This window comes from Polyodon spathula, chromosome 2, assembly GCF_017654505.1.
Source record: "Polyodon spathula isolate WHYD16114869_AA chromosome 2, ASM1765450v1, whole genome shotgun sequence".
NCBI lineage: Eukaryota > Metazoa > Chordata > Actinopteri > Acipenseriformes > Polyodontidae > Polyodon > Polyodon spathula.
This window is the reverse complement of record NC_054535.1, coordinates 40086003-40113924: the sequence shown is the minus strand read 5'-3', so window position 1 is coordinate 40113924 and position 27922 is coordinate 40086003. Positions and strand designations below refer to the sequence as shown.

The window sequence follows — 27922 nt, the reverse complement described above, 5'->3', positions numbered from 1 at the left end:
TCTAGGCTGTAATTCTAATGCTAATCCTAATGGGCTGGTGAGCAAATTCAGCAGGATCAAAAACACACACAACCCATTTGCAATTCGTCTGTTAACAGAGGAAGAAAGGTCTCCTAATAGCTAATAAAAACTATACTGCAGCCAATATCCTTTTGCTGTTAAAGAGTTTGCTTGATACAGTACGTATATCCCTGATTAGGCAAGGATTTTAAAACATGCACTCTGATGGTAGTTTTTCATTTTAATAAAAAAAATTAAATAATTGTGGGTTGTGACGATTTTTTTTTTTAGTTTTAATTCTAAACACGCTTTATTCAATGGGATTGAATACAATATATCTTTCGACATTAAACACATTTGTGATACTAATGGATGAGGCAATATTTTACCTTTTACAGTTTATTACCTGATGTACGGATTTAGTTGATGATGAAATAGATAACTGATATAACTGATATTTCACGGTTATCTTATCTGACCCACTTTCTTTAAATGTAAAGGTAAAATTAAACAAGAATACTTAATTATCTCCTATGAATATAAACATTTATTTAACTAGAATTTTAGCATGCGGATGACAACCATTTGCATTCCCTTTGACCCTACACCCAACACTGATAGAAGAATGTCAATTATAAACAAACCATTACTGATATTAGCGGCACAGTACAGGAAATGTACTAGTCAGGACATTTTGAGCAGCACATTTTTCAATCCCAATAAATGACAACCTCAGAATACCAGGTCACTCTAGCAAACATGAGTGAGCCATTAAAGAGTTGCATATGGATTTATTATATGGCTACATTTCAGCACAAAAACTTGTGAGAAAACCTTAATGGGAAACCTGTTCCAGATTCCGCTCCTTTTTTTCTCTGCTAATGGTGCAGTGGGATTGGGTTTCATTTCCTTGGGAGCCCCTGACCTTATAGTCCTCAAGCTTCACAATACTTTTTTTCTTTGACTGCGCTTGCCTTTGTGTCTGCCTGTCAGTCACCACCGAACCAAATGAAAGCTGCTTCACGGGATGCACAAAGCTAGAATAAGCACTATCTTATACACACTTCGGTTCAGGGGGCATACCCCAAGCCAAGACAAAACCCAGCACTGCTACAGAGCATGCTTTTTAGTTCATCTATATGCTCCCCCTTGCCATAATTATAGCACAACAAAACCTTATAAACATGGTTTATAATACTGATAAGAAATTACACAGAACTTCAATTAAAAAAATCAGCTAAATAAATAAAAAAACAGGGACATATTTGGGGGGGGGGGGGGAATATAAACAAAAATAGTGCCTTTTCCATAGTAATTACTATCCTTTTAACAAGTTTTCAACAAGGAAAATTCCACACCTAAAAAGAAAAGAAATGTATAGGTAGTAAAAACTACTGTAATTTATTAATAACAGTAGTATTTTTATTTAATTACTTTTAAAAAAAGTGCAGTTCAGCTTCCCAAATGTCATTAGTTCCCACCATTTTAAAGAACAGAAAAAAAAAAACTATCTGAAAAATAACACAGTTAACTAAGTAAACTAATTTTCTTTAAAAAAAAAAAATTGGCAGCCATGTTGAAGAAGCTTTATCTAATATCTCCTCCTTATTTTTATAACTCAAATCCACTGGTGAGATTTAAAAGGCCAACAAAAATCACAACGAGAGGGGGAGGGGAAGAAGAGTTTTATAAAAACAGAAAACCACTCTGACCTCTTTTTGCTTCCCTCCACCTTGCAGAACTCCAACAGAAACAGCCTGGGTCTCCTTTTTAACAAATCCTAAAGGGCAGCCATCTTGCTTCCTTCTGTTCGTTTACGAAAGCAGACTATCCTCCACATCAATATTCATGGGGCAGTCTAACGCCTGTTTTCATCACCAGAAGAAGAAGCCCGGTGTCGCTGTGGGCCCCTCTCAGATACTGATGTGACTAGCATAGGCTACGGCACACAGAGTGGCATGTTGTGTGAGTCAGGGAGCTAGCTTTACTGGTAGGCTCAGGCAGTTGAAAATCACTTCCCTACTGAGACCTTACCACACAAAGGGCCCACATTTTTTTTCTTTCTGACACACAATAGTGAACACTAGGATGGTTGCCCTGAATCACTGGAATGGACTTTACAGGACATGGCTCCACTCCCACTACACACACAGTTCCACTCAGCTGTTTGTCTTGCAAACTTCCTTATCCCCTGCAGCAGCCAGCCACTCCCTCAAGACAGGAAGAAAATGAAAGACAATGTGGCAAGAAGAGGATTAGCAAACCTTATTTTAGTTCCTTGTTGTCACTCTTGCAAAAAAGATCCTACAATGTGGCTGCGGTTTGTTGCCACTTCCTTGTTACTGTTCAACTCTTACTACACTCGGCTCCTGCCAGAAACCAGGCCCTCCCTTCATTTCCATAGCCAGAAATTGTTTTTGGCTGACAGCACGCTTTTAGTGCTGGGGGTAAAACTACACTCTATCCTTTGAAACACCCTTCAAGAGTCATCTCGTTTTTCTTTCTTACGCCAAGGCCCACCTACTGTTTACACAGCCCACGTGGGCTTTGGGGTATTTAAATGACACACATTCCACAGTGCACCAGGTAGACATTTTTTCAACAGTATTATTTTTCATTTAAACTAATCTTCTAGCAAGGAAATAAATAGTAGTAGGTTGCTGTGAATTTGTGATTGATTACATATTTCTAACCAAACCCTATCAAGAAATATATATATAGGTAGTTATACCACTGAACATCTGCCGCTATATATACCACTATATGGAAACATGTATGGTATATTGGTTTATTCTATGTTCTTAAAAAAACAAAACAGAAACTGTCCCCTTCTCACCATCCATTTAAAATGTATAAAGCTATGTTTTTGCTAAGGGAATACATTTTTAAGCAATTAGAACAGCAATAAAGGGAGAAGAATGTAAGACATTCAGATGTAGATCTCAGAAGCCTAGTGTAGTTAGGTTGGGGGCTGCTAAAAAGAAGTATGGCAATATCTGGGGAGATAAAAGACCGAAATAAACCTTTGTCATCTTTCTTAACCTCTCTTTTTCTGTCTACTGCTGATATAACAGGTGTTTCTTGTCTGAAAATAATCTGCCTGTGGCACCAGGCCAGCTTTAAACTAAACCCACCCCTTTCCCACCAACCCCCCTGCTCCTCCACAGTCATGGCATTTGTTAACTCTAAAGGTAATGCCCAACCCCCACAGTCCCAGTGTAAAGGGCTCTATAGTCTTGGGCTTGAAACAGATAGGGAATTTGTTTTTACAAAACGTGGGGGAAGGGAGAAATAGTTACCGCTTCACAGCAAAAATGATGTAGTTTGCAGCCTGTTCCATGAAAGAAAGCAAGCTGTTCTCCAAACTCTGGAACTGGTTTATTGCATTAAGGTGGATCTCAAAAATATTTGACAATGTTTTGGAACATGTAATCAGTTGCTTTGATCAATTGCTCAAGCCAAATTCCTCCTCCCCTAACCTGAAAAACCTGTAATTCTATACCAGAAGCAACTGACATATCTATACCAAGTGCAACATAATTACACAGTACCAAGCTGTTGCACATTTTAAAGTGGATATAAGATTTAGTACAATTATATGTTTATCCTTTAACATCACAGTTAATATAATGTTCTACAGGCAAATACCTATCCAGTAAAAGTATAATGAACAGTACACACAGGAAACAAAATCACTTGTGTTGAATTGCTGTGACATTAAAAATCGTTAGCATTTGCAGCTGCTGAAACAGAAGGCACTTCCAAATATGAATACATGTATATACAGTACTAGCTACTACAGAAGCCCCAGGAACACTTCAGATAAATACTACATTGTTCCAATTCAGCTTCATTTCCAGAACAACTGTGTATACTTATAAAACAGGAATGTCAGACTGGAAAAAGCACCCAGTGGCTTGTTGCCAAGTTCTCCATTTAGTTTCAAAGCAAATGTTTTTAATTTGCATTGCAACATTACATTGATGTCCCAGTTGCTGTTGCGTTTGGTTCCTTAAAAAATTGTTAACAACCATTGTGTTGGCATTGGTGGAAATGCTGTCGTGTGCTAATGGGTCAGCTCATGTAATACAATACTATAGTATTGTAATGAAATACAAATACTAATAATATTCTTATGCTTCTGTTTTTAAACTTGCTGTAAATGGAATATTACATTCACACTGTTTCCTGCACCCAATTATGGGGGTTTGTTCCTACCACCATTGTGAAAAGGTTAGAATAGATAACCCATTGGTTCCTCAATAACCACAACCTGTTAATGATTCTCCAGATAAACAGGGAGAAGTGACGTTAAATAACAAATCATCATGGCCATTTCCCAGTTTCCCCTCCTTCAGGGCAGAAACTACTTACTTTGCTGCTAAAGAAAGTGACCCCACTGTCAAAAGCAATAAAGATGCAGACACATTTGTCACTAGGGTGAAATCCCACCTCAACTTGACCCCAAGGGTGGTGAAATTGAAACTAACACCTTCTAATATGAGTGGGTGAACAGGTTAAACACCTCCGAACTCAGTGTTTTGAACTCACTGGATTAGAAAAAATAATGTAAAAAATAAAAGTTGCTAATGAGGAAAGCATCATTGAATCATTTAGATGATATCAGTAAAGATGACATGTCTATTCTTGGAGACAAAGGAGTGTGTTTATGTTAATAAAAACCCAAGCCAAAGGGGTGATTCATAAAGAGTAACAGTTAACCAGCTTGAACCCTGCTTGAAATGCGACTTAAGTCACAGTACTGAATATACCTCTGCTGTAAACAAATTAATACAAATGACCAGAAGCCACAGAGAATACCGCAAAATCTGAAATCAAGCAATCAAGCAAGTTTTTTTTTTTTTTTTTTTTAAGGTCAGTGGTTTGTATTGTACTGGCTTTGGTGTTGTACAAATGGTAGACCATGCTAGTCCTTTTAGATTGACACTTAATGAGACCAGTTATACAAATAGTACAAAAAGAAATTTGCAGATGGCTTACATTCCCAACAGTTAATCTAAAGGGTATGGCTGTAAGACAGTAAATATTACATTTTTATGACTAACTATATATACATTATATAAATACAGTATACTGCTAAATTGTCAAAGCTTTTGACTCCAAATCGTTATTAGACTTGCTCATCATAATGAATGAATGTCAAGAGAACAGGCCTCATTTCATTAACTATCTATAAACCAACAATCAATTATCCAACAGAGGCGGTGATGTTAATTTAGATGCAGATTAAGATGTTGAGTAGCCTTGAATGCCCATGGCAACTCGGGTTAAAGATTATTCTGAAAGGTTTACACATTTGAAAGGGCAATTCACTAATTAACATCCTCCCCAACCCCCCAGTCTTTATCCTTACCAACCCTAGAGCTGTCAATTGTGACAGATTTTTAGCAAACACCACACCTAGTGTTTTTCTAATCCATGTATATATTATTAATGACATGCTAAATGGAACATGTTTCACCTTAAGTAAGTGTTAAACTTGAATCCACATCTTTGTTTTTCATCCACCGAAGAAACGGCTAACTGCTTTCCCCACAGTTATCTTTGAGACAATAAACAGACAGCTGTCATTATTTACTGTATCTTCCATGCCCTAATTACTCAGTCACAGTGGGGAGGGGACTGATTGTAATAGCTTCATGGGATAGTGCCTGAATAAATCACTAGAAACAATTAACAGTTCACAACATTAAGCATTATAAAGTACTACTTTTTATGCAAATATAAATGGCCATTTGAAAAATAAATAAACATGCTTTCGGCCTCATTCACTAAACAGCAGTAAATGACCAGAATTACTGCATGGCAGGGGGAAGGCACACCATGCGCAAAAATGAACCAGTGGTCACTCTGTTCACTAAGCTAATTATATGCACAAATAAAGCGAGCGAAATGATGATTAATTTGCAAGTTGTCACATCGTGCAGAATTATGCACGAGGTTAAGACACATTTTATTATAATATATAAAGAAAAGGGAAGTACTGAGTTTGTCACATTGAGCGTGTATCTAGTAAGTAAGCAATAAGTTCCTCTGAATAGTAGTTGTAAAGCTCTGTGGGATGAAAATAAGGTACAAAACACAGTTGCCTCGATCATCAGTGTCCTTGTCGCATACAAACTATGCGTACATTGAGGTATTCTCTTCTGAGTGTGTCACTGTTAGGCACGGCTCCACGATTCAGGATTTTTTTTTTATTAAAAAACTTTGTAGTAGTTCATTGACCAGCCGTTGTATTGCTATGTTCGTTGCACTAAAGGCTTCCACTAATTCAGATGTGTTGACATTACGTGTTTCTCCACTTTCCGTGCTCTTTTTAAACAGTCCTGTGATTGTGACCTGCTTGTTTGGTAATTGTTTAACCTGAACTTAAAGTTTGGTTTTCATGTTTTTGTGTACTGTGATTTCAAGATGCTTATCAATAGCACCATTTCTTAGATGATACAAAGACACATTACAAGTTGAGCAAAACAGAATCCCACCATCTGCATGCAACGTCCATTTTCGTAGCTCTGAACTCGATCTTCTGTTGAAATTAATTTAGGTATTTTCTTTTATTTGTCAGCTGTCTGCATTTTTTTTTTAATCTTAATCATACATTGCAAACTAATACATCAACACTATCTTAACAACCATTTGAAACTTCATCATTGTACAGTATGAGAAATTCACCAAACATGGAGCTGGTATTTGTGTGACCCCATTGCCGAAGTAACGAATTTATTGACTCCGGACCATGTGCATCTACTGTAGCGCTGCTTCTACTTGATAAAAATATGACAGGTGAAGCATAATGTAAAATACGGTAAGGTAAATAAAATGCATATTTTTCACATTAGCCAGTGAAATACATGACTTCTATGAAATTTGTGATATTGTGCATTTTCCGGGGCCCCACATACAAGCTCACACAGCCCTAATAACAACTATCTGGTCAGAAATACTCTCTCCCTCATTCTCTTCTTGCTCTCCTGTGCAGCTCTTCTCCTAGTTCTGTGACACCGCCTGGTTTCAATAAAAGGTATTTTGTTAATTTTAATGCATATGGTTTGCATATCAAATACCTCCCTCATGATATTTTGTGATGAAATTTGAATACATTTCCATCCATTAAATATTCATTATATTTAAATGACTTGAACGCGGTAGTTTTTCCACACGCTTTTTACCACACGCTAAGTTTCCTGCCACTGCAGCAGTACAGAGCATGCAGTATAGGGGCTTACTGCCTGCAAAACACATTGATGCTGCTTAGTGAATGAGGACCTTGGAATTTTAAGTATCCATCAGCTTTACGCAAAGATGCATTTGAGTCCCTGTCTATCTAACTGCTGTTGTGTGAGTTGCCTAATAATGTATTAATGTCTCTGCAGACTCTGAATTTAGACATGTCTAATCAGCTTGCCCTTTAGTTTGAACAGTGTTCACGTTAGTGGAGTTGATGTCGTGGTGATGACTGTTATTTTTGTCTGCCTGTTTTGAATGCTTCCGGGCTAAAGTAGATCAGGAATATATTTTTTTACAACCTCCCAGGAAGAGGCTGTTTTATTAGGTGCCATTAAAAGGTTTTGTATCCATGTGACTTCCCATGGTGTGGTCTGGCTGAGTTTACAATCTCTTTTGAACTAAAACTGAACTGGTGTATCTCATACAATTATTAGATAGATGGTCCTTTTTACAAAGTTTTTACTCATGAGGTACAGTATTGAAGGCAAAACTCATGAAAATGTTCCATTCTGCCTGTGACATGGCGAGGATACCTGTAAATGTATTGTTTATTTTTAGAACGGGGTCTCCCCCTCTGCCCCTGTGTTATTTTGTATTTGTGTATTATGATTTATTTATAGTATTTGACAGCGAAAGCCGTGGTTATTGTTTTTGTATTTATTTATGTATTTATATATGACGGCGAAGCGCTGCGTTGTTTTGTTGTTGTTTTTGTTTGCGTGTGTTCTGGCAAGTTAGCATCTTGTCTTTTGCCAGGAATAATTAATAAAAAACCTTATTCAGAAGCTGGTCATCTCCCGAGTTAATTAAGTGATTAATTTGTTGCTAATCGGGAGATGGTCACCTGTATAAAAACCTGCAGCTCTCTGCACTCCAGGTGGGGTGTTCAGAAGAGGAACGGGAGAACGAGAATGAAATTTGATTTAAAATGAAACAAAATAATAGGAACAGTGACAGCAATCTGCCCAGCCTGACCTGTTATATTTTGTGTTTGTGATTTGTTTTTGTTAACACTTTTATTTTTGCTCTGCGAGCAAGTGTTTTTGTTTAAACCTTTTATTTATTTGTGTATTGAATAAACGATGTCGCAAGTGTCTTTTTGCCTGCAGTGCTGCCTTTGTTTTTTTTTGTTCTTGCATCTGGCCTGAAGTCACCTCTCGCCAGCCTGTCACACTGCCGTTAAAGGAACTGCCTCTAGATCATAAATATTAAACTGTATTTAGAAAAAATATATAGTCTAATCGTTCACACTTTTTTTAACAGATTCCTTACATATATTTAGTAAATTGATCACTTTCATGAGTTAAAACAAAATATGTAACATATTTTACATCTTACATACTGTGCAACACTTTTGTTGGTTCTACAGACCCTGCTGGTGAGAAGAGGTAATATGTAATATCTGAGCGTTTGGTTAAAATGCTTGCTTGGGTACTGTCTTCTGTGAAGCAGCTTCTTTCAGTTATTATTATTTCAAAAGTTGGAGGCTTTATGTGTCATTTCGGTTTGACTACACAACAGCATGAGGCTTCAACATGTGGGTCAAGGGTTTCCTGCCTGACACAGGAAAAGAAACCTAAAAATATCAGAAAAGCTTGCCTGAAATATATGCAAATGTAAGCCTGTGACACAGTATGCAGCTTTCAGGCAATTTTGTTGACTGTGACATTTTTAAGCAGGTTTTTGCTTTAATTCTTTATGTGGGGAAAAAAAAAAATCTCTATAATGTCCCCTGCAAAATCGTGCCAGAAAAGGTTACATGAAAGTTGTATGGTTTGAGGAGAATCGTTGTATATGCTCTGGGAGAGACTGCAGTATTTAAGTACATGTAGAGTACTATTATTATTTTTATATTCCTTTATGTTATCATTTATCATTTTTACGGCAAATATTGTACTACATTATAGCCTACTGCATACTGTACTGTAAAACAGCAGTACACTACACACATCAAATTCTAATCTGAGAATCGGGATTTTATACTTTTCCTACTGTTATCAATTTGAAATTCAACTTCACTATATGTAAATGAAGCCATATAATGAGTAAATTACCTAAATACCCAATATAAATATATTGAATAGGTCTTTATATGTGTAAAGTATTTTCTTTAGTTAAACATTGGTATTTGTTATGCACATACTGCTGCATTATTGAAAGTCCTTGTCTCAGTTTTCAGTCGAATCACTGAATTTCCCTGAAATTGATAGCAATATTGCCAGCAATAAATTGACAAGTGTGGATTACAAAAATTGCTAGAAATTAATTGCCTGGTGTAAACCCACCATAAGGTTGTGAAGTGAGCTTCACTTGCCCCCAAAAGAGGACCCCTGGTTCCCTTCAACTGTGTCACAGATCCAAAGGAAAACAAATAGAAAAGAGTTTTAAAATGAAAAACTAATCTCACCGCTCAGTTAAAAGGAAGCCCCACCCCCTGTGGGAGGAAAACTCTGGTGGCCCCAGGGAACACTAGCAATAAAAGAAATATCATGGAGAGAGGAACAAAGATAAGACTCAACTACGGTGGAAGATTGGTGTCCCATTTCTTTTTGATGAAGTGCTGGTTGAAATTGATTTTGGCTGCTGAGGTTGCCACACCTATACAGAAAGAATAGATTGTCTTTTGTCTGGACAAGGAATGCAGAATGCAGTTCTGGTGGAAAAGGAGATGCGTTTGAAGCTAATGAAGGCAGACCAGCCCATCGCAGAGGCGAGGGAGGAATGAGCGAGCGAGGGCAGTGGCCATGTAGTCTTGGATTAAGGGGAGGAGATTGCGCAGGGATGAATTTAATTGAATAACAGATCACTGATCTGAGGAATAAGCAGGGGAACAAATGAGTTGAAGGAACCAGCATCTTAACCAAGGAGCCTTCAATAGTAAGCAGATGGATCAGGTAAAACAGCGCTGCAGGGCGAGGCCTGAATTATCCTGGGCAGCTGCAAGGGAGCAAGAGTGAGTAGGAGCTTAATTAGATCGTAGACAGCTTGCGTGTGCTGGAGGGGGAGGGAGAAAAGACAATGACGTTGATGGAGTGTCAGAGAAGAAATTCTAAACGCTTCTAGCTGGGATTTGAATGACAGATTTCAAATGCTTTCTCTTGAAAGTTTAGAAAAAAAGAATACAAATGCCAAAATTAAGAAACAAATCAAAGTAACACTTTTTACATCTTTTGGTCTTACTGTTTATAAAATTCCAATGTTTATAAAAAGCTAAAACAAAAGAAGTTTTTGCCAGTGGCACAATACACAAGTAATGATTTAAATGGGAAAGTATTTTGGGCCATAATATTTACATTTTTGCCCAAAGTACTGGCTGCTCCTTTCCTCCAACCTCCTTGTGTAAAGGTGTGAACAGGCTGGCTGTAAGGTGACGTCAGGCCAGAAAGGAGTACACAGAGAAAAGCAGTACTGAGGTGGAAACTGAGACGCTGTGGCGCTCTGTGCATTTATTGAGTGCAACAAAAAAAAGATTTAAACAAAAAACAGGACACGGCACTTGAGGCCAAAATAATCAGACAAATAAAACAGATTAACACTAAACAAACAACAGATGAACAGACAAACAAACACACAAGTATCGTTCTGGTCTTTCCAGTGCGAAATAGCAATTATATGCTTGAATTTAATTTACTTTACTTTTTACTTTCTCCTTCTCCACACCCATTCTCCACTCACTGAACACACAACCCCGAGTGAGTGAAAACATGCTGCTTTTATGCAGCTGTACTGAGACTCGATTGCTAATCAATCATTCAATTGGAATCTCAGTATAACTGCACGTGAATTAAATTAGTGCACTCCCATGTCCATACACTATATGCTTTTTAATCAGCATGTGGAGTGCTGTGCAATCCTCGTGCCTAAATACAAATACACATTTTAAATCCCTTGTGTTACACAGACCCATTTATATCCCATGTACCAATGACTATACATACCAATATTAACACACTACATACAACAAAAAACACAAATAAATAGTACTGGGGCGGGGAACTTTGCCATAAGAGACTTTACAAGTTTTTGAATGGCACTGTTGGAACAGATATGTTCAGTAGGTCCCAGCAATGGTCACTGAAGGCTTTCACACTTGTAACATACTGTCGAGTACCAGCTTCTTGGGAACAGTGTAGAGTTTGAAAAGATCCGACAGGAGACTTAGCTTTGTCAAGTTTCCCTAAAACTCTGCCCAGATGAGCTTGCAGACTCCCCTTAAATAACCCAAAGTCTGCCAACAAAAATACAACATTGTATAATTATTTCCCATCCTGGGCCCCAGTTCCTTCTCTTAGTCCAGTTGCATCCCCTGAATCCCTTGAAAGTGTGAAAGCTCCTGTGTTAACTTATAGGGCCTTTCTGAGGTAGGTTCTGTCTCTCACGTTGTGCATGCTTATAGTTGCAGGCTGTTGTTGCTGTAGGCAAAGCGGACCACAATGATGCAGCCTAAATATCCAACTGGACGCTCCGTTACAATATATAGGATTTGGGGTTTTAGGTTTTAACCAATAAACAACATTAACCCCACCAAATCAATGAGAACATTAAACCTATTATTTGATTTGAGCAGTTCTCAGGTTGACCCAATATATCAATACTCCAAAAGAGTATTCTGGGGCAATGTCAGGTAGGAATCAATCAATTCACTTTATGGACAGTATAAAAAAACAAAAGCCCCAATAAACACTGACTTTTGGAAATCTACAAAAAGTCAGAAAAAATATTATAAAATGAAAACTGAAAAAGTGAATAAACACAAAATTGTATATTATGCCTCCTCTCCACTGTACAACTGAGCTGCGCCAGGGACGTACCGAGCCCTCATGGTGTGGTTAAGGGGAGCTTGGGTTGTTTTTCCACTACAGAGCTGTGCTACTGACGTCACACACAACGAAAGAGGTGTTATTAATTATTGTTATTAATTAACGCAGTTTACCAAAAAAATACACAAAAAATGGTGTTCAAAAATTAACAGACCAAATGGTACAGCTGAATCTTGTATCTCTATTGTAAATATATTTAAGAATTTCTTAATTATATCTACTTACTATAGTTCAGTTTGTCCTGATAGATGTACAGTATTTTGTTTAACAATATTTTTGTAAATAAGTTTAAAATTGTTTTATTTCCCACATTTTTTTCTTCTTTATATTAATATAATAAAGGTCAAGGATGATACATTTGGTAGAGTTTTGTGCTTTTGAGTGTGTGAGTTAAGTGTACCGAACCTGCGGTTTATGGCAATTTGCTTCAAATCGTCAGAAATTCGGGCATAAACTTTCTCATTTCTGCTGCACAACTCCAGATCTTCCTGAGCACTTCTAGCAAAGAAACCAGAGCCTGCACTTCCTCACCATCCCAAGGCTGTACTTTTCTCTCATCATTCTCGCTGTCCGCCATGTTTGTTGCTTTTCTTTCTGGAGTGTACTGACTGATGCAAAGTAATGACGAAAATCCTTAACTCCTGGCTCGACTCAGCTTGTAGCCAGATTCAGATGCCTTGTGCAGCTGGAGTTTCACAGTTTAGTTCTCGCTCGGCTTGACAAATAGCCAGTGGAGAATCACCTGTACCCATACCTTACCAAGCCCTCACGGGTCGGTAAGCTATGGGTACAGGGTCATATTTATCTGAATTTATAGCAAAAACTTTATTTAAATAAGTAGTTTGTATTCACAAATAATATTGTTGTACTCATTATGGTTAGTGCAGTTTGTTTACTTATTTCCATGCCTGAATTAAATTAAAGGTTTAGTAAAACCATCTACATACTGAATAAGCAATACACCATAACTGACTTGTTATATTTGTAAGCAATTTAGTGTAGCAATAGGCCTCTTGCATACTGCATGCACTAAACAGAAACAGAAGCTTCCAATAGCTTTAGATATTTTCATAATAGAAACAAACTTTTCCACGGTTGTCCTTATTGTCCAGCCAATGCTGAGGTCCTTGCAAAAGGTGTGGTCTGCCAGCGCCCGCTGGGCATGTTCAGTGCCCAGGCACTGGACGCACACATTGTGGCCATCTTCCAGAGTGAGGCTGCCACGCACCTCACAGTCATAAAATGCCACACCTACAAGATTAAATTAACTGGCATTATACACCAAGGTGTTATACACCGTTGTCTATTGCATGGAAGTGCTCCCAAGTAAAGCACCATTGCTATGCACCGGGTTAACGCACGGGTGAATAAATTCACAAGGTGCTCTGCACAGAAATGCTGTGCACCAGGGTGTACCGAGCACAGGGACAATGGGTGAGTGCACAGGGTGCTACGCATGAAAGTGCTATGCACCTGTACTGAGCACGGAGTAATACAGCATTGCTGTGCACGGAAGTGCTGTGCACCACCGAATAAATCCCAAGGTGCTATGCATGGAGTGCTCTGCACTGGGTTAAGGTGCTGTGTTATGCTGAGCCGGAGCTATGAGGTGCGGGTACACTGGAACACACTGTAGCCGCTTATCGAAGACAACAGGAACAGTAGAATTTATTTATTTATTTATTTAACACACAAAAAACAAATACTGGAACCGAAATATTAAACAAAACTGGAAACAGCAGCCGCTGCTCCTCAGCAATCTGCACTAAAAACTTACAGCCATGTGATTTAGTTAAAAAAAACAAAAACAATCAATACAGAAAAAGAAAGAGGCAAGCCAACTTCCAAAGAGGAATACGTGAGGTAGTAACTTAGCCAAAACAGTGCTGAAGAAAAAGAAATTCTCACAAAAACAGAGCAAGTGCAGACACGTCTTCTCAGGTTGGAGTGATGAATCAAATGGCGAAGGTTTGATTCAGAATGCAGCAGATATGCGATCACAGTGGGCCTATCAGGCAGCTTTTTGAATATGTGCTCTGGTTATGTGACACGAGGGTCATTCCCCAACTAGTAGTGGTTGACATTTTGAGATTGAAGGGAAACCAAGATGAAGCTACAGTACAGTTGGGTAAACAGGAGTAAAGTTCAATAACTTTTCTTTTTATATTTTTAGAAAGATAAATGTCACCTTCAATAGAACTAGTTGCAGTTTCATTTTCAAGTGTGTATTATTATTATTATTATTATTATTATTATTATTATTATTATTATTATTATTATTATTATATTTGTATTATTATTATTATTTATTATTATTATTATTATTATTAGTAGTAGTAGCAATAATAGAAGTAGGAGGAGGAGGAGGAGGAGGAAGAGGAGGAGGAAGAGGAGGTCTACATGTCTGCTCATGTGACATAGCAGCAGGATTCTAAAAAATATGAACTCATTCACATCCCCTACCTGGGCTGCTGTTAATAGAATAAGCTTTAGGCTTTAGTTTCTCTAAGCTGAGTCTCCATTTTAAGATTGACTTGGTATGGGTCTGAAATATCACAGTTATCCTAACTAATGTGTATACATCTTGTTTAGAATAATGTTATGTATTACGTTCTGTTTCATGCAGCACATCCTGGTTAAACTTGTTTAAAGCACGCAATTGGTTTTAAGGGTTCTCACACGTGTTCTTCATTAGAGTATAACCATTTAACCAGACATCATGCAACACTCCCCCTAATGGATGTAGTAGAAATAACATCAGTTATAAATTCCATATACCGTAGAACAGAACGGGGGGATAGGTTCATGGTTACACTACAGCTGCGCTTAGAGAGAAGACATAGGGATATTTTAACTTAGTTTAAAAAATTGACCACGGTGGGATAAATATAACAGAAAATGATATCCAAGAAGAATATGTGAGTTAAGATAACAGAGGTTATTTCAGACCTGTACCAAGTTGTTCTTTAACACTAAAAAGCATTTACTTTTCTTATACTTTAAATAATAATAATAATAATAATAATAATAATAATAATAATAATAATAATAATAATAATACTAAAACACATAACATACCTGTCTAGACGGTAGTCAAAATTCACCTCTGCAGGACAAAATGTACTTGAATCTGTAAATGAGAAAGATGATTTTTAGTTCCTGTTTTCAAAAGAGAGTGCATTTTAATAATACAGATTTATGGTTAAAAACATCTGTTAAAAACAGACATGTTACTCACAGAATGCTCATATATCTTTATATTAAAATATAGAAGGCACTGGTATAACCAGAAGGGATTCTTTTAATTGTAAGGTAGCACACAATCCTATTTTCTAAATTCAGATGAAAATAAACATCCCTTCATCAACATGTGACTGAAAACCACAGTAATTTTGAATTTCCTGTGATGCAAGCCTGTGGTTTAACTCAAGTTAGTGCTTGCTTTTACTGTCACCAACAAAACTGATTGAAAAACAGCACATTTACACACAACAACAGCATTAAAGGCATAAAGGGACGGGCTTTGAAGATTGAAGTTTGAATTTATTCTTTGCAGGAGCGTTCTAAGAAAATGTTTGTTTCCTCTTAAAAAAAGCATTTATTTAATCAGTGTCTTGAAATTAGATTAGATGCTTTGCCCAGCACTGCTTATTCTTTTTCTCAATTCAAAACTGCTGAGCATCCTGGCGCAAACACAAACAGCTTCTTAAAGGGAATGTTACTGACATCAGATTTCACCTCCCACTCGGCAGTGATTGGCGTAGCACAAAGACATTGCGTCGGATTAGGATGGACCACTCCCTTAGGTGCTACCGTAGTGACTTTATGCGTTGCCCTTGTGTTTGCGACCTTTTTATCAAAACACACAGATAATCACAGTTACTTGTGACAAAACAAAACATAAATTACGTCCAGGATGAGTTATTGTCTTATTGCCATTGCTTGAAGGGCAAAAGTTGCATCTTGCATGTTTTTTGAAAATGCCAGTTGCTATAGTCAGAGATGCACTGGCTCTTTCTGCCTGAAGATTGTATATAAGAGCAATTGCTGCAGGTGCTCTAGGCATTCTTGATCTTCTCTGAATGAAGAGTGCCATTAAGGCCTTGTCCAACATCTCCAGGTAAATTCAGCGTTGATATAACTTGCCAGCACTCCACATTGCATTGATATCAGCCTGAAGAACAAAAGCATTGCATGCTGACACATCAACTATATGTTAGAAAATGATTCAGTACAAGCATCACCTGTGAATCAAATGTAAAATCAATTGGTGCAAGTGCCGGCTTTTTCATTTTGACTTGCTGTAATGAAAGCTCAGTTCATATCCATCGGATAGCAAATATTAAACAGAGACACAATTGGTCCAAATTTATTTCATTATCCACCAAAAACAGCCACTCAATACTTTGCACCGATGAAAGCAATCAGACCTGTATCCACAACTGCCGAGTCATCCAATCACAGATTGTCAACTTGGCAGGAGCTCAGCCATTTCACGACATCACCACGAATCCAAGACCGCGCGGACCATTACTGCGCCGGTCATTACAGCGACTGCCCATAACAGCACTACAACAGTACCGTGACGGACAGTACAGCAACTGCACAACAGCGCTATGACATCACTGCAACAGACATTACAGCGCTGACCATAACAGCGCTATGAAATCAATACGCCAAACTACAATTCAATTCCCAGAAGACTCTGCAAAGTTCACAAACTCGTCACTTATCAGGAACTCCCCCCCTCCAGTATTCAAGTTTTAATATGACGTAGCAGTGTCAGTGAGAATCCATTCGTATTGCACAATTGCAAAGCTGTTGTTTACCAGGTTTGATGAAAATCTCTTGCAGATCGAAACGCTGATCTTGGGTATAATAAAAACTATAAATACTTTGGAGCATAATATATAAGTGTGCGGGTACTATGTTTAACTTTAAAATATTTCACCCAGCAGACTTTGAAAGACTTTGGATGTGCATATGTTTTCTCTTTGTTTACTACCAGCCTCCCATCCCATTTCTCAGAGCGTCCATTTCTTAAGAAAGAAATAAACAGTGGTTGTTGTTACCGCTATTTTGGCCCCAAAATCCTTAAAAATGTAATCCTGTGAGCTTCTGGAGAATAGATTTACAGTGCCATGAAAAAGAATTTGTCCCGTGTATGATTTTCTGCATTTTTGCATATTTTTCACATTGAATTTGGTCAGATCTTTTTGTGGGTTGTAGTAGTATATTAAGGGAGTCATGAGAAAAGGTGACAACAAAGTTTGGTGCTTCTTTCATTTGTTTTGTGTGCAAGGTAATCAAACATGCAATCTTCAGGTGTGAAAAGGTTATTGCCCCCCCTAGTTAACTCAACCCAATTAAAGGGATAATTAGGGTCATCTGTTTGAATACTTTGGTTAACAATTAGGCCTGATTTGGGCCAGCCCTGCACAATATAAATCTGACTAACTTTGGCCCTTACCATCAGCGTTAAGTTGTCAGTACACAGGTTCTAGAGGCACACCATGCCACGATTAAAACAAATTCCTAAAGACCTCTGGAAAAAAAGTTGTTGATGTCTATCAGTCTGGAAAGGGTTAGAAAGCCATTTCTAAGGCTCTGGGGCTCCACCAAACCACAGTCAGAGTCATATTATCGAAATGGAGAAAGTTTGGCACAGTAGTGAATCTTCTTTCGTCCTGCCAAAATCTCTCCAAGAGCAAGGCGTAAAATCATCCAGGAAGTCAGAAAGAACCCTAGAACAACATCCAGGGATCTGCAGGCCTCTCTCACCTTGGCTAAGGTCAGTGTTCATAACTCCACCATCAGAAAGACACTGGGCAAAAATGGGATTCATGGCAGAGTAACAAGGCAGAAACCACTGCTTACTAAGAAAAACATGAATGCTCGTCCAAAGTTTTACAAAAAGCACCTGGTTGATCCTCAAGAGTTCTGGAACAATGTTCTATGGACAGATGAGTCAAAAGTGGCCAACATGGGCTCTGTTACGTCTGGCGAAAACCAAACACTGCATTGAGAAGAACCTCATACCAACGGTCAAGCATAGTGGTGGTAGTGTCATGATTTGGGGATGCTTTGCTTCTTCAGGACCTGGACGACTTGCCGTCATTTGAAGGAACCATGAATTCGCTTTGTATCAGAGAATTCTACAGGAGAATATCAGGCCATCCGTCCATGAGCTGAAGCTGAAGCGCAGCTGGGTCATACAGCAAGACAATGATCTGAAACAAACAAGCAAGTCTACATCAGAATGTTTGAAGAACAAGAAATTTTAAGTTTTGGAATGGCCTAGTCAAAGTCCATACCAAAACCCCCTTGAGATGTTGTGGTAGAACCTGAAATGAGCAGTTTATGCTCAAAAACCCACAAATGTTGTAAGATGTGAACAAGTTTTCACACGTGATATTATGACCTTGGAGTCCCAGAGTCATTCCAACACTACTCACATCCCCTGATTTCTTCTCCAGGCAGTTTCCCTGTGTACATTTCCATATTCCATGCATAGCTGGATTTAGCATCACAGGTTGCGCATATTTTTATTTTCTACCTATTTATCTAACTATTTCCTGATACCAGCTAATTGTCTCTTTCACAATGGTTAGCTCTGGTATCACAATTATTAAAGCAAATCACTCTAGCAATGATGTGATATGTTTCCAGTGACATATTGACCTGAAATACAACCCAGTCAGTGTCTGTATTCCACAAACTAGTCTCCTTTGGATCTGTACACTTCAGATAACAAAGTAACCCAATGGATGTCTGCATATCAAAGTTACCCAATGCATGCATGCATATCAACTTGATCAAGTTCCTTCCACTTTGCTCCATGTACAGGCCTGCCTTTCAAATTGATAATTTCCACTATTATATTTTCAATTTCTTCAAAACGCAAGTAACAGCATATCTGGTAGGCCCAGGAACCAAAACATGATAGAATGGTTAACAACAAAAAACAGCATTGCTAGGCTACTCAGTTTCACGAAGAAGCAGTTAAATTATCATTTCAAGTTGTTTCTTGCTTGCTGTATACTTCTACAATATTATTTTAGTACTCTTGGAAATGTGCACTTCAAAGTAAGTGATTTGATCTAATATTTCTGGACTGGACCCAGAAGAGATCCTGTCCATATAGAAGAAACTGGCAGGAATCTATGATCACTTAATTTTACTCAGTTTGACTGCTGATGCTAACCACAATTAAAATCAGTTGTCTTACCTTTTATTAGCAGTGAATGTTTTTTTATTCTTGGTCTCAATTCCTTTGAAGGTCTGCTGGTACTTTGTATTTTATACTGTGATTTGAAGAAAGAATGCAAGGCCTAAGTATAAGTTTTACAGCACCAAAAAAGCAAAACAAAAAAACAAGAAAATAACCAAAATATGAGGAACATGGGGGACCAGTGATAATGCTGCTAATGCTAATAAGAGGTAAGAGAATAGATTTTAAAACCTTAGCTAGCACTCCTTTAAGCAATTACATGTCAAACTCACAATGTACCTGAGGTGAATCACATAGGTCTCATTGGCGTCCTAATTGAAAGTCTAGAGGAACATTCTGAATGGATTGTTAAATCTATGATCGAAGAGATTTGTGGGCTTTATGAGCAGCAGTACATTTAAGGGCTTTCAAAACATTATCTAAATGGTTCGAAAGAAAAGTAGTTCGAAAGTAGTGTTTTCAATTTCTAAACCTTTGTTGGAATCAATAGTGCTGCGTAAACATACTGCAGTTCATTATGAAAACCTGGCATAGTAACTATACATTTTAATTGCATCATGCAGGCAGACTCAATTAGGTGTGATAATGAGATTCAGGACAAATTGAGCTTTCAATTAAAAAATCACAATGTTCTTGAGCAGAAAAAAACAGAAATGTGACCTTTATCACTGTATAAATGTTAATAGGCACACACTCACAGCAGTTATTCCAATCAGGGTTGTGTTAGAACTGATTTCCCTTATAGAATCTGACTGCAGTAAAATGTGGTAGAGGGAATGGAAGCTGTTATAAAAGACCCATTTCATGAAGGAACACCTTTCCTTAAAGAAATACATAGTAAGGGACTACTGTACTGTAACACTGATGCATTTATCTTGGAACTTAGACATTATTTTTCCAGCAGAGGTCAGTGTTTTCAATGTATTACTGAGGTGATCACCATTCCATTTTTGTGAATGCACACGGACGTTAACATTATACTTTATAACTGTATATTTGTTACTATTGCTCAGACATTCAAAAGGTTTGTGCACCACGCAGCGCGTTATGTGCATCACAAATGAATGCGCAAAATTGTGTGCCACAATCTGTTTTGTGCTGTGTACAAGTATTATGTATGCATAGCGCAATTTGACAGGAGTGGCTGACAATTTGCGTGATCCTGCCATGTTCAAAACTATGCGCCAAGCACAAAATCAGTTTGAAGTGAAATGCAGGCGCTTTCCGAGGTACTACACATCTATATAATCCGTCCACATTTATATAATGATTATATTCAAAAGAATGATTGTGATAGCAGCATCATTAGTGTTAATACATGATTAAAATAAACAAGGAAGCTGCAGTCATGATCGTTCTTTCAGACGGAAAGCAAACTAATCACTTTGCCAAGCACACTTTCTTGGAGCTGAAAGAAAACCGAATCAAGAGTACAGCACGGTATCATAGTACATACCGTTGGTGTGTAACATAGACCAAGCTGGCAGACACTAAACAACTACCTGTATAATGCAGGAACGCTTTACTTTAATAGACGCATACAGCAGTATAAAACCCCTATATCGATCAAGAAACAGTTTGCACCCCCTTAACTTCACTACTACTATGCAATCGCATAGATTTCAATATCAAAAAACACTGCTTATAAAGTAGTAGTCTAGACTACTGATTACTGTATTGGTAAATTTTGTTGGCGTCTTGAATGTAAAATTACGAAAGGTGCTCCTTTCTTATTCCACTGCCCATTCAGCCCATTCAATTAAAGTTTGATTAATTGCCCCCCGGGTTTGTCAATCAATATATAGGCTATACAAAAACAGGTGATTCCAGCTGGATTATTAATATTATCTTGTGCATTTCTGCTATACTGGTATTGACTGCGCAGACGGTTTTGCGAGGCTCAAACACATTTGCGAATTGAGCAGAAAACTGCTTTTTTCCAAATTCACGTAACTATTGTGTGCTGTGTTGGATTGCGTGGGGATTTTTGCGAGTGGATGGCGCATTGCTTTGAATATCTGGGCCTACATGTTTATACTGTGCAAAACATTGCAGCAGTGAAATACAAAAATACACTTTCTATTTAATCGTGTTTCCTTTAGATATTCTAGCACTTTAGTCACAAAGCAACTCATGCCACCTATTAAAAAAATATAAGACATTTTTCACTTTGATTCAGGCTTTAGATTGCAGAACTCTACTTTGATAGCCTAACAGAATTCAACGCGATCCCAGTCTCTACCCTTGGTAGAGGGGAATTGCTGGGATGATTTGTCCATTGATTTGTTCAAAGTCCTTGACCTTGTTGATCACAGCTTAGTTTAAGGAAAGCTACCTGTTATCTGTAAGTATTTGAGTTGCAACTGTAGATTAAGTTTGTAATATGCATGGTGTTGCACCTAACCCTTATAAGTTTACCATGGTAAAACTTCACATTCATTTTTCCATATACAATGCTTTACTTAAGCCCCTTTACTTCACGTTGCTATGCTTTTACCGTGGTATAACTTCAAGAAAACAAATAAGGGAAAAGCTCAAATGTATTGCAAGCACTAAAACCTTTTTATACTTTAACTTGTGGCATGCAGATATTTTAAATGCTACAATATTAATCATTAGTACAGTAGGTAAATTCACTCCAATGGTCTAGTTGCAATCAGATCATGCGATCAAAATGCAGCAGATTATTTTTAAAGTGTTGTATTTGAAATAGTTTCAAATCCTGACATATATAATATATAAACAAATAACCAAAAGATTTTCAGCCCAATAAAATGCAGGCTGTAAATACTCTTAATAAAGCAAAAAAAGAAACAGACTATCAGTCCTTTTCTGTCTCTGCTGGTGCATTCATCAGAGATGGCGTAGAAAAGGTAAAACAGCAACCTCCCAGAGTGAGATTTTCTGACACAGGAGAGAATGCCCTTCATTAGGCGACCTCAAAGGTGCCCAGGGGATGTGTAAGTCAAGTAGACAACTAGAACTTATTGTAACTTATTGTTGGTTTACAATAATAACCAGAACCTGGAAAATGTGGTCCTTCCACTTGTCAGAAGTTAGAGTCGTAGCAGCTATATTCTGAAGTATAGGCCTACTTGATTGTATGAGTGAGAAGGCCAGTGAGAACTATGGGCCAAATACTGAAATGTGTTGAAAACACTAATTCTCAAGCACACCCGAATAAGTTGCGACAATTTTATACCTCTAGAGTTGCGATTCATTTCCTGTGATAATTCATGTTAATTCATTAATTTCCGCAGCGCTGCGGTAATTGCAGTTTCTCTGCAACTCTTTTAGATTTCACTCTTTTAGAAATCTGAAGTCATAGGTGTATTGCTGACAACCTGGCAACATATATGAGCTATTGATTTCAAGTGAGATTGCTCTGACTGTTGCTACGACATTGCTGAGTGTTAAGATGCATTGTTATCAATAAAACTCACAAATGCTTGACACAAAATGGAGGCCACCGTTATATGTAGTTTAAATGTCTTACCAGCATTTTGTTGTTTTGCTTTGTTTTTTAATGAATGAACAACACTGGTGGGCAAATGATGGGTCACAAAGGCTCTGAAAATCAAAGCTTTTCCAATTGTCGGCTAGAGCTTTTGTACAGTGGCTTGCGAAAGTATTGACCCCCCTTGGCATTTTTCCTATTTTGTTGCCTTACAACCTGGAATTAAAATGGATTTTTATTTGGATTTCATGTAATGGACATACACAAAATAGTCCAAATTGGTGACGTGAAATGAAAAAAATAACTTGTTTCAAAAAATTCTAAAAAATAAATAACGGAAAAGTGGTGCGTGCATATGTATTGACCCCCTTTGCTATTAAGCCTCTAAATAAGATCTGGTGCAACCAGTTACCTTCAGAAGTCATATAATTAGTTAAATAAAGTCCACCTGTGTGCAATCTAAGTGTCACATGATCTGTCACATGATCTCAGTATATATACACCTCTTCTGAAAGGCCCCAGAGTCTGCAACACCACTAAGCAAGGGGCACCACCAAGCAAGCGGCACCATGAAGACCAAAGAGCTCTCCAAACAGGTCAGGAACAAAGTTGTGGAGAAGTACAGATCAGGGTTGGGTTATAAAAAAATATCCGAAACTTTGAACATCCCACGGAGCACCATTAAAGCCATTATTAAAAAATGGAAAGAATATGGCACTACAACAAACCTGGCAAGAGAGGGCCGCCCACCAAAACTCACAGACCAGGCAAGGAGGGCATTAATCAGAGAGGCAACAAAGAGACCAAATATAACCCTGAAGGAGCTGCAAAGCTCCACAGTGGAGATTGGAGTATCTGTCCATAGGACCACTTTAAGCCGTACACTCCACAGAGCTGGGCTTTACGGAAGAGTGGTCAGAAAAAAGCCATTGCTTAAAGATAAAAACAAGCAAACGCATTTGGTGTTCGCCAAAAGGCATGTGGGAGACTCCCCAAACATATGGAAGAAGGTACTCTGGTCAGATAAGACTAAAATTGAGCTTTTTGGCCAACAAGGAAAATGCTATGTCTGGCGCAAACCCAACACTTCTCATCACCCTGAGAACAACATCCCCACAGTGAAGCGTGGTGGTGGCAGCATCATGCTGTGGGGATGTTTTTCATTGGCAGGGACTTGGAAACTGGTCAGAATTGAAGGAATGATGGATGGCGCTAAATACAGGGAAATTCTTGAGGGAAACCTGTTTCAGTCTTCCAGAGATTTGAGACTGGGACGGAGGTTCACCTTCCAGCAGGACAATGACCCTAAGCATACTGCTAAAGCAACACTCGAGTGGTTTAAGAGGAAACATTTAAATGTCTTGGAATGGCCTAGTCAAAGCCCAGACCTCAATCCAATTGAGAATCTGTGGTATGACTTAAAGATTGCTGTACACCAGCAGAACCCATCCAACTTGAAGGAGCTGGAGCAGTTTTGCCTTGAAGAATGTGTAAAAACCTCAGTGGCTAGATGTGCCAAGCTTATAGATACATACCCCAAGAGACTTGCAGCTGTAATTGCTGCAAAAGGTGGCTCTACAAAGTATTGACTTTGGGGGGGTGAATACTTATGCACGCTCATGTTTTCTGTTTTTTTGTCTTATTTCTTATTTGTTTCACAATAAAAAATATTTTGCATCTTCAAAGTGATAGGCATGTTGTGTAAATCAAATGATACAAACCCCCAAAAAATCCATTTTAATTCCAGGTTGTAAGGCAACAAAATAGGAAAAATGCCAAGGGGGGTCAATACTTTCGCAAGCCACTGTAGTGGTGTTTTAACTTTCTGACTGTTTCATATTCCGAGCAAAAATAAAAAAAATGGCCAGGAAGGATGAGGACAGTTGCAAAACCCTAATTTCGACAGTATGAGGAATGTTATTGCAAATGAAGTGGGTACCTAATTAACATCCACCCATGCAAAAATCAAAAGGGTTGATGTGGTCAGAATGAGTATTTCCCATCTAAAATGGTTCTGGCTGTTTCAAAGAGACCTAATGGAGATGGGAACCTATTTCAAACAGGCTCTTTGTATCCTGTTATACACTCACATGTTATTAATTTTCATAAAGTGCAACCGGGTATGGAGAATATTTTATGCCAACATGAAAAATAAATAAATAAATAAATAAATGAATAAATAGATGCATGTGTATTTATTTATGTATTATTTATTTATTTATTTTTCATTTTGGCATAAAATATCTGCCAAAAAACCAGGTACATGAAACTATAATTTAATTAATACAGAACAAAGGTTTCTCATTTAAAAACGGAATAGTTATTTCGCCACCTTTAGGTAAATTGCACCCATTCCACCTGTCGGAAAACAGCAGAAAAGTGTTCCATTTTATGATAGCAACAAGGTTCGGGACAAGAGTTGAGTTAAAACAGACAGTCAGAGAGTTTGGGACTGTCAGAAGATATTTACGGCCAGAGTGTCTCTGTCATAGATCACAGACATGTTTCCTTTGCAAAAACCACATTCCTACACATATGTGCTGGTTTTCATTATGATCCAATGTTGCGTGATTAATTATTCACTCTGTATATGTTGTAATATACACAATGCACAGTAGAGCACAAATCCAGACCTCGAGACCCATTCCAGCCTGGATAATAATTCTAATCAAGACCTAAACTCGCTATTTTTGTGGTATCGAAAATGTTACTCTTGGTCTAACTTTCTCTGAGTTCGTGCGGCCTGATTTATATACAATGTAAAATAATAACTATCGTTTAACTGCTATAATGTTTATGGGGCCTCACTGTGTGGCCTCATTGGTCACACCCTATTTATTTTCATCCAAAAGTATAAGAAAACCGGAACTGATTACACCATTCACTAGTCCAAATCAACTGAAAACATAAGTGATTGTAGGTAACAGATCCATTCCATAAATGTTCCATGCTATGCACATCCATTATCCTATGTTTTAGCAAACGTGTTTTCATTTTTAAATATGATATCTGGCAGTACACTAGATTAGTCTCTGTTGGCAATCCTTGCATTCATATTGCCTTGATTAAATGTTTAAGAAATTAAACATGATCTAACATCCATTTGTAATGATCTTGTTAGATAATTAATGCCATGTTTTGTTTTGTTTTTCCCATAAAAACTAACAAATCCAGAACAGAGGTGCCAAAGATGCATACATATGTACACCACCCATGAACTTCTATCTGGAAAGGAAATCTGACCCAATTGAATTACTTTTCATAAAGGTGAGTTTTCAGAAATCAAAGCCTATTATAGGAAAAATGTATAGCTCCTAAGGCAAGGGCTTAAAATAGGCAGCCTCCCCTTTTTACTTCATTCTGTTGAAGATAAGTCTGAAGCAATTTTACTTAGAAGATTCAATGCATAATGGAAATAAGCAATATTGCCTACCCCTGGCTTTTTGACTCTAATCTTATTAATGACAAATAAAAGAGAGGCAGTTATAATTCAGCTTTAAAGACAGATAGCCTTCCCAGGTCTTACTTGGCTACTATATGTCCACGAACTGTTAGCAGTAAGGGATGTGATGCAGGCATTATTTTTACAATTAGTTTGTTAGTTATTCTGTAACTGCAGAGAACTGTAAAACAAAACAAAACAAACAAACAAACAAAACTAAAATAAAGTAGAATCTTACCGGTTACTTTTGGTATTTCTACATATATTTTATGATTTAATGTTTTATAGGTATGGGTAAACGTTAGAGAAAGACTTTGCCAGCAATACTCTATAACGGACATGTGGCAATACAATGTGTAAAGAGTAGAGATATTGGTTTACTACAAATTGGTTTGTAGTATAATGCATACTTTACAACAATATTTATGGAAACCTTTACTACAGTATGCACTGCAGTGCAGTAGCCCTCACAAAACATAGCCCATATTATGTGTTGTACGTGGTTGATACCTTTCCTATGAGCAGCTGATTTGAACTTTTTTATGTACCAACATTTCTTTAACATTCTGTGCTGCAATGCTTTTAGATAAGAGCAATTCCAAAAAATGTGAGTGCAGTTACCTATAAGAGTAAAATCAAATGCAAGATACAGTAAGTAGTTATAGTAGAAGCAAACTGGTGCAGGTACTGGTACAATTGGGTGCCATATTAATCAGTATGGTCAATGTTTGCAGATCCTGTCTAAACAGGTGTGTCTTGAGGAGGCGCTGGAAAGTAGTCAAGGACTGAGCAGTCCTGATATCCGTGGGTAGGTCGTTCCACCACCAAGGGGCAAGGGTGGAGAAGAAGCGGGCTCTGGAGGTGGGGGAGTGGAGGGGGGGTACAGCTAGTCAGTTGTAGGAGGAGGAGTGGTAGGGCAAGAGGGGGTGTAAGGAGATAGGAGGGAGCAGAACGGTCAAGACAGTGATAGCTGAGTACAAGAGTTTTGAATTGGATGCAAGCAGCGAGAGGTAACCAGAGCAGAGAGTGGAGCAGCAGAGTAGCATGGGAGAAATGAGGAAGGGAAAAGACAAGGCAAGCAGCAGAGTTTTGGATGAACTGGATCGGACAGGTAGCAGAGATAAGAAGGCTGGCTAGGATGGAGTTGCCATAATCAAGGAGGGACAGTACCAGGGCCTGAACTAGGAGATGCATGGATTAATTGGCGAGGAAGGGGCGAATTCTGCATATGTGTGCAGATGAGGAAGAAGCGACAGGAGCGTGCCAGAGTAGAGATGTGCTGAGAGTATAAGAGGGAGGGGTCAAGGATGACACCAAGGTTCTTGGTGGATGAGGAGGGAGAGAGGGTGGTGGATTCCAGCGGAATAGAGATAGAGAGATCAGTGGTGTTGGAGGAAGAGGGGGAAGAAAAGGAGATCAAATTTGGAGAGGTATAGTTTGAGATGATGCAAGTGCGCCCAGAAGGAGATGGCAGAGAGACAGGCAGAAATATGGGAGGAAATGTCAGAGGTGGGAAAGGAGAGAAGATCTGGGCATCATCAGCATAGAAATGATACGAGAAGCCATGGGAAGAGATGAGGGGACCCGGGAGCGGGAGTAGAGAATAAACAGGAGGGGCCCCAGGACTGAGCCTTGGGGGACACCTGTTGAAAGAGAGCAAGAGGCAGAGGGAGAGCTACTCCAGAACACCCAGTACATGTGATCAGAGAGGTAGGAGGAGAACC

The 27922-nt window shown here is 38.2% G+C and overlaps 2 protein-coding genes across 2 annotated transcripts in view; one reads left to right on the top strand and one right to left on the bottom strand.

The window, feature by feature from the left end:
* LOC121327427 (methylcytosine dioxygenase TET2-like) overlaps positions 1-18569 on the bottom strand; it is a 60140-nt gene extending 41571 nt beyond the window's left edge. Inside the window, exons 1-3 of the mRNA XM_041271496.1 lie at positions 18524-18569; positions 13154-13319; positions 1713-1815 (exon numbers count right to left, since the gene is read on the bottom strand). Coding sequence (XP_041127430.1) covers positions 1713-1815; positions 13154-13319; positions 18524-18569 — 315 coding nt within the window. The remainder of the gene's footprint in view (positions 1-1712; positions 1816-13153; positions 13320-18523) is intronic.
* The window catches only part of LOC121296355 (inorganic pyrophosphatase-like), a 105384-nt gene that overhangs the window by 68833 nt on the left and 8629 nt on the right, over positions 1-27922 (top strand). Inside the window, exon 10 of the mRNA XM_041221822.1 lies at positions 25931-26023. Within this exon, the coding sequence (XP_041077756.1) occupies positions 25931-26023 (93 nt within the window). The remainder of the gene's footprint in view (positions 1-25930; positions 26024-27922) is intronic.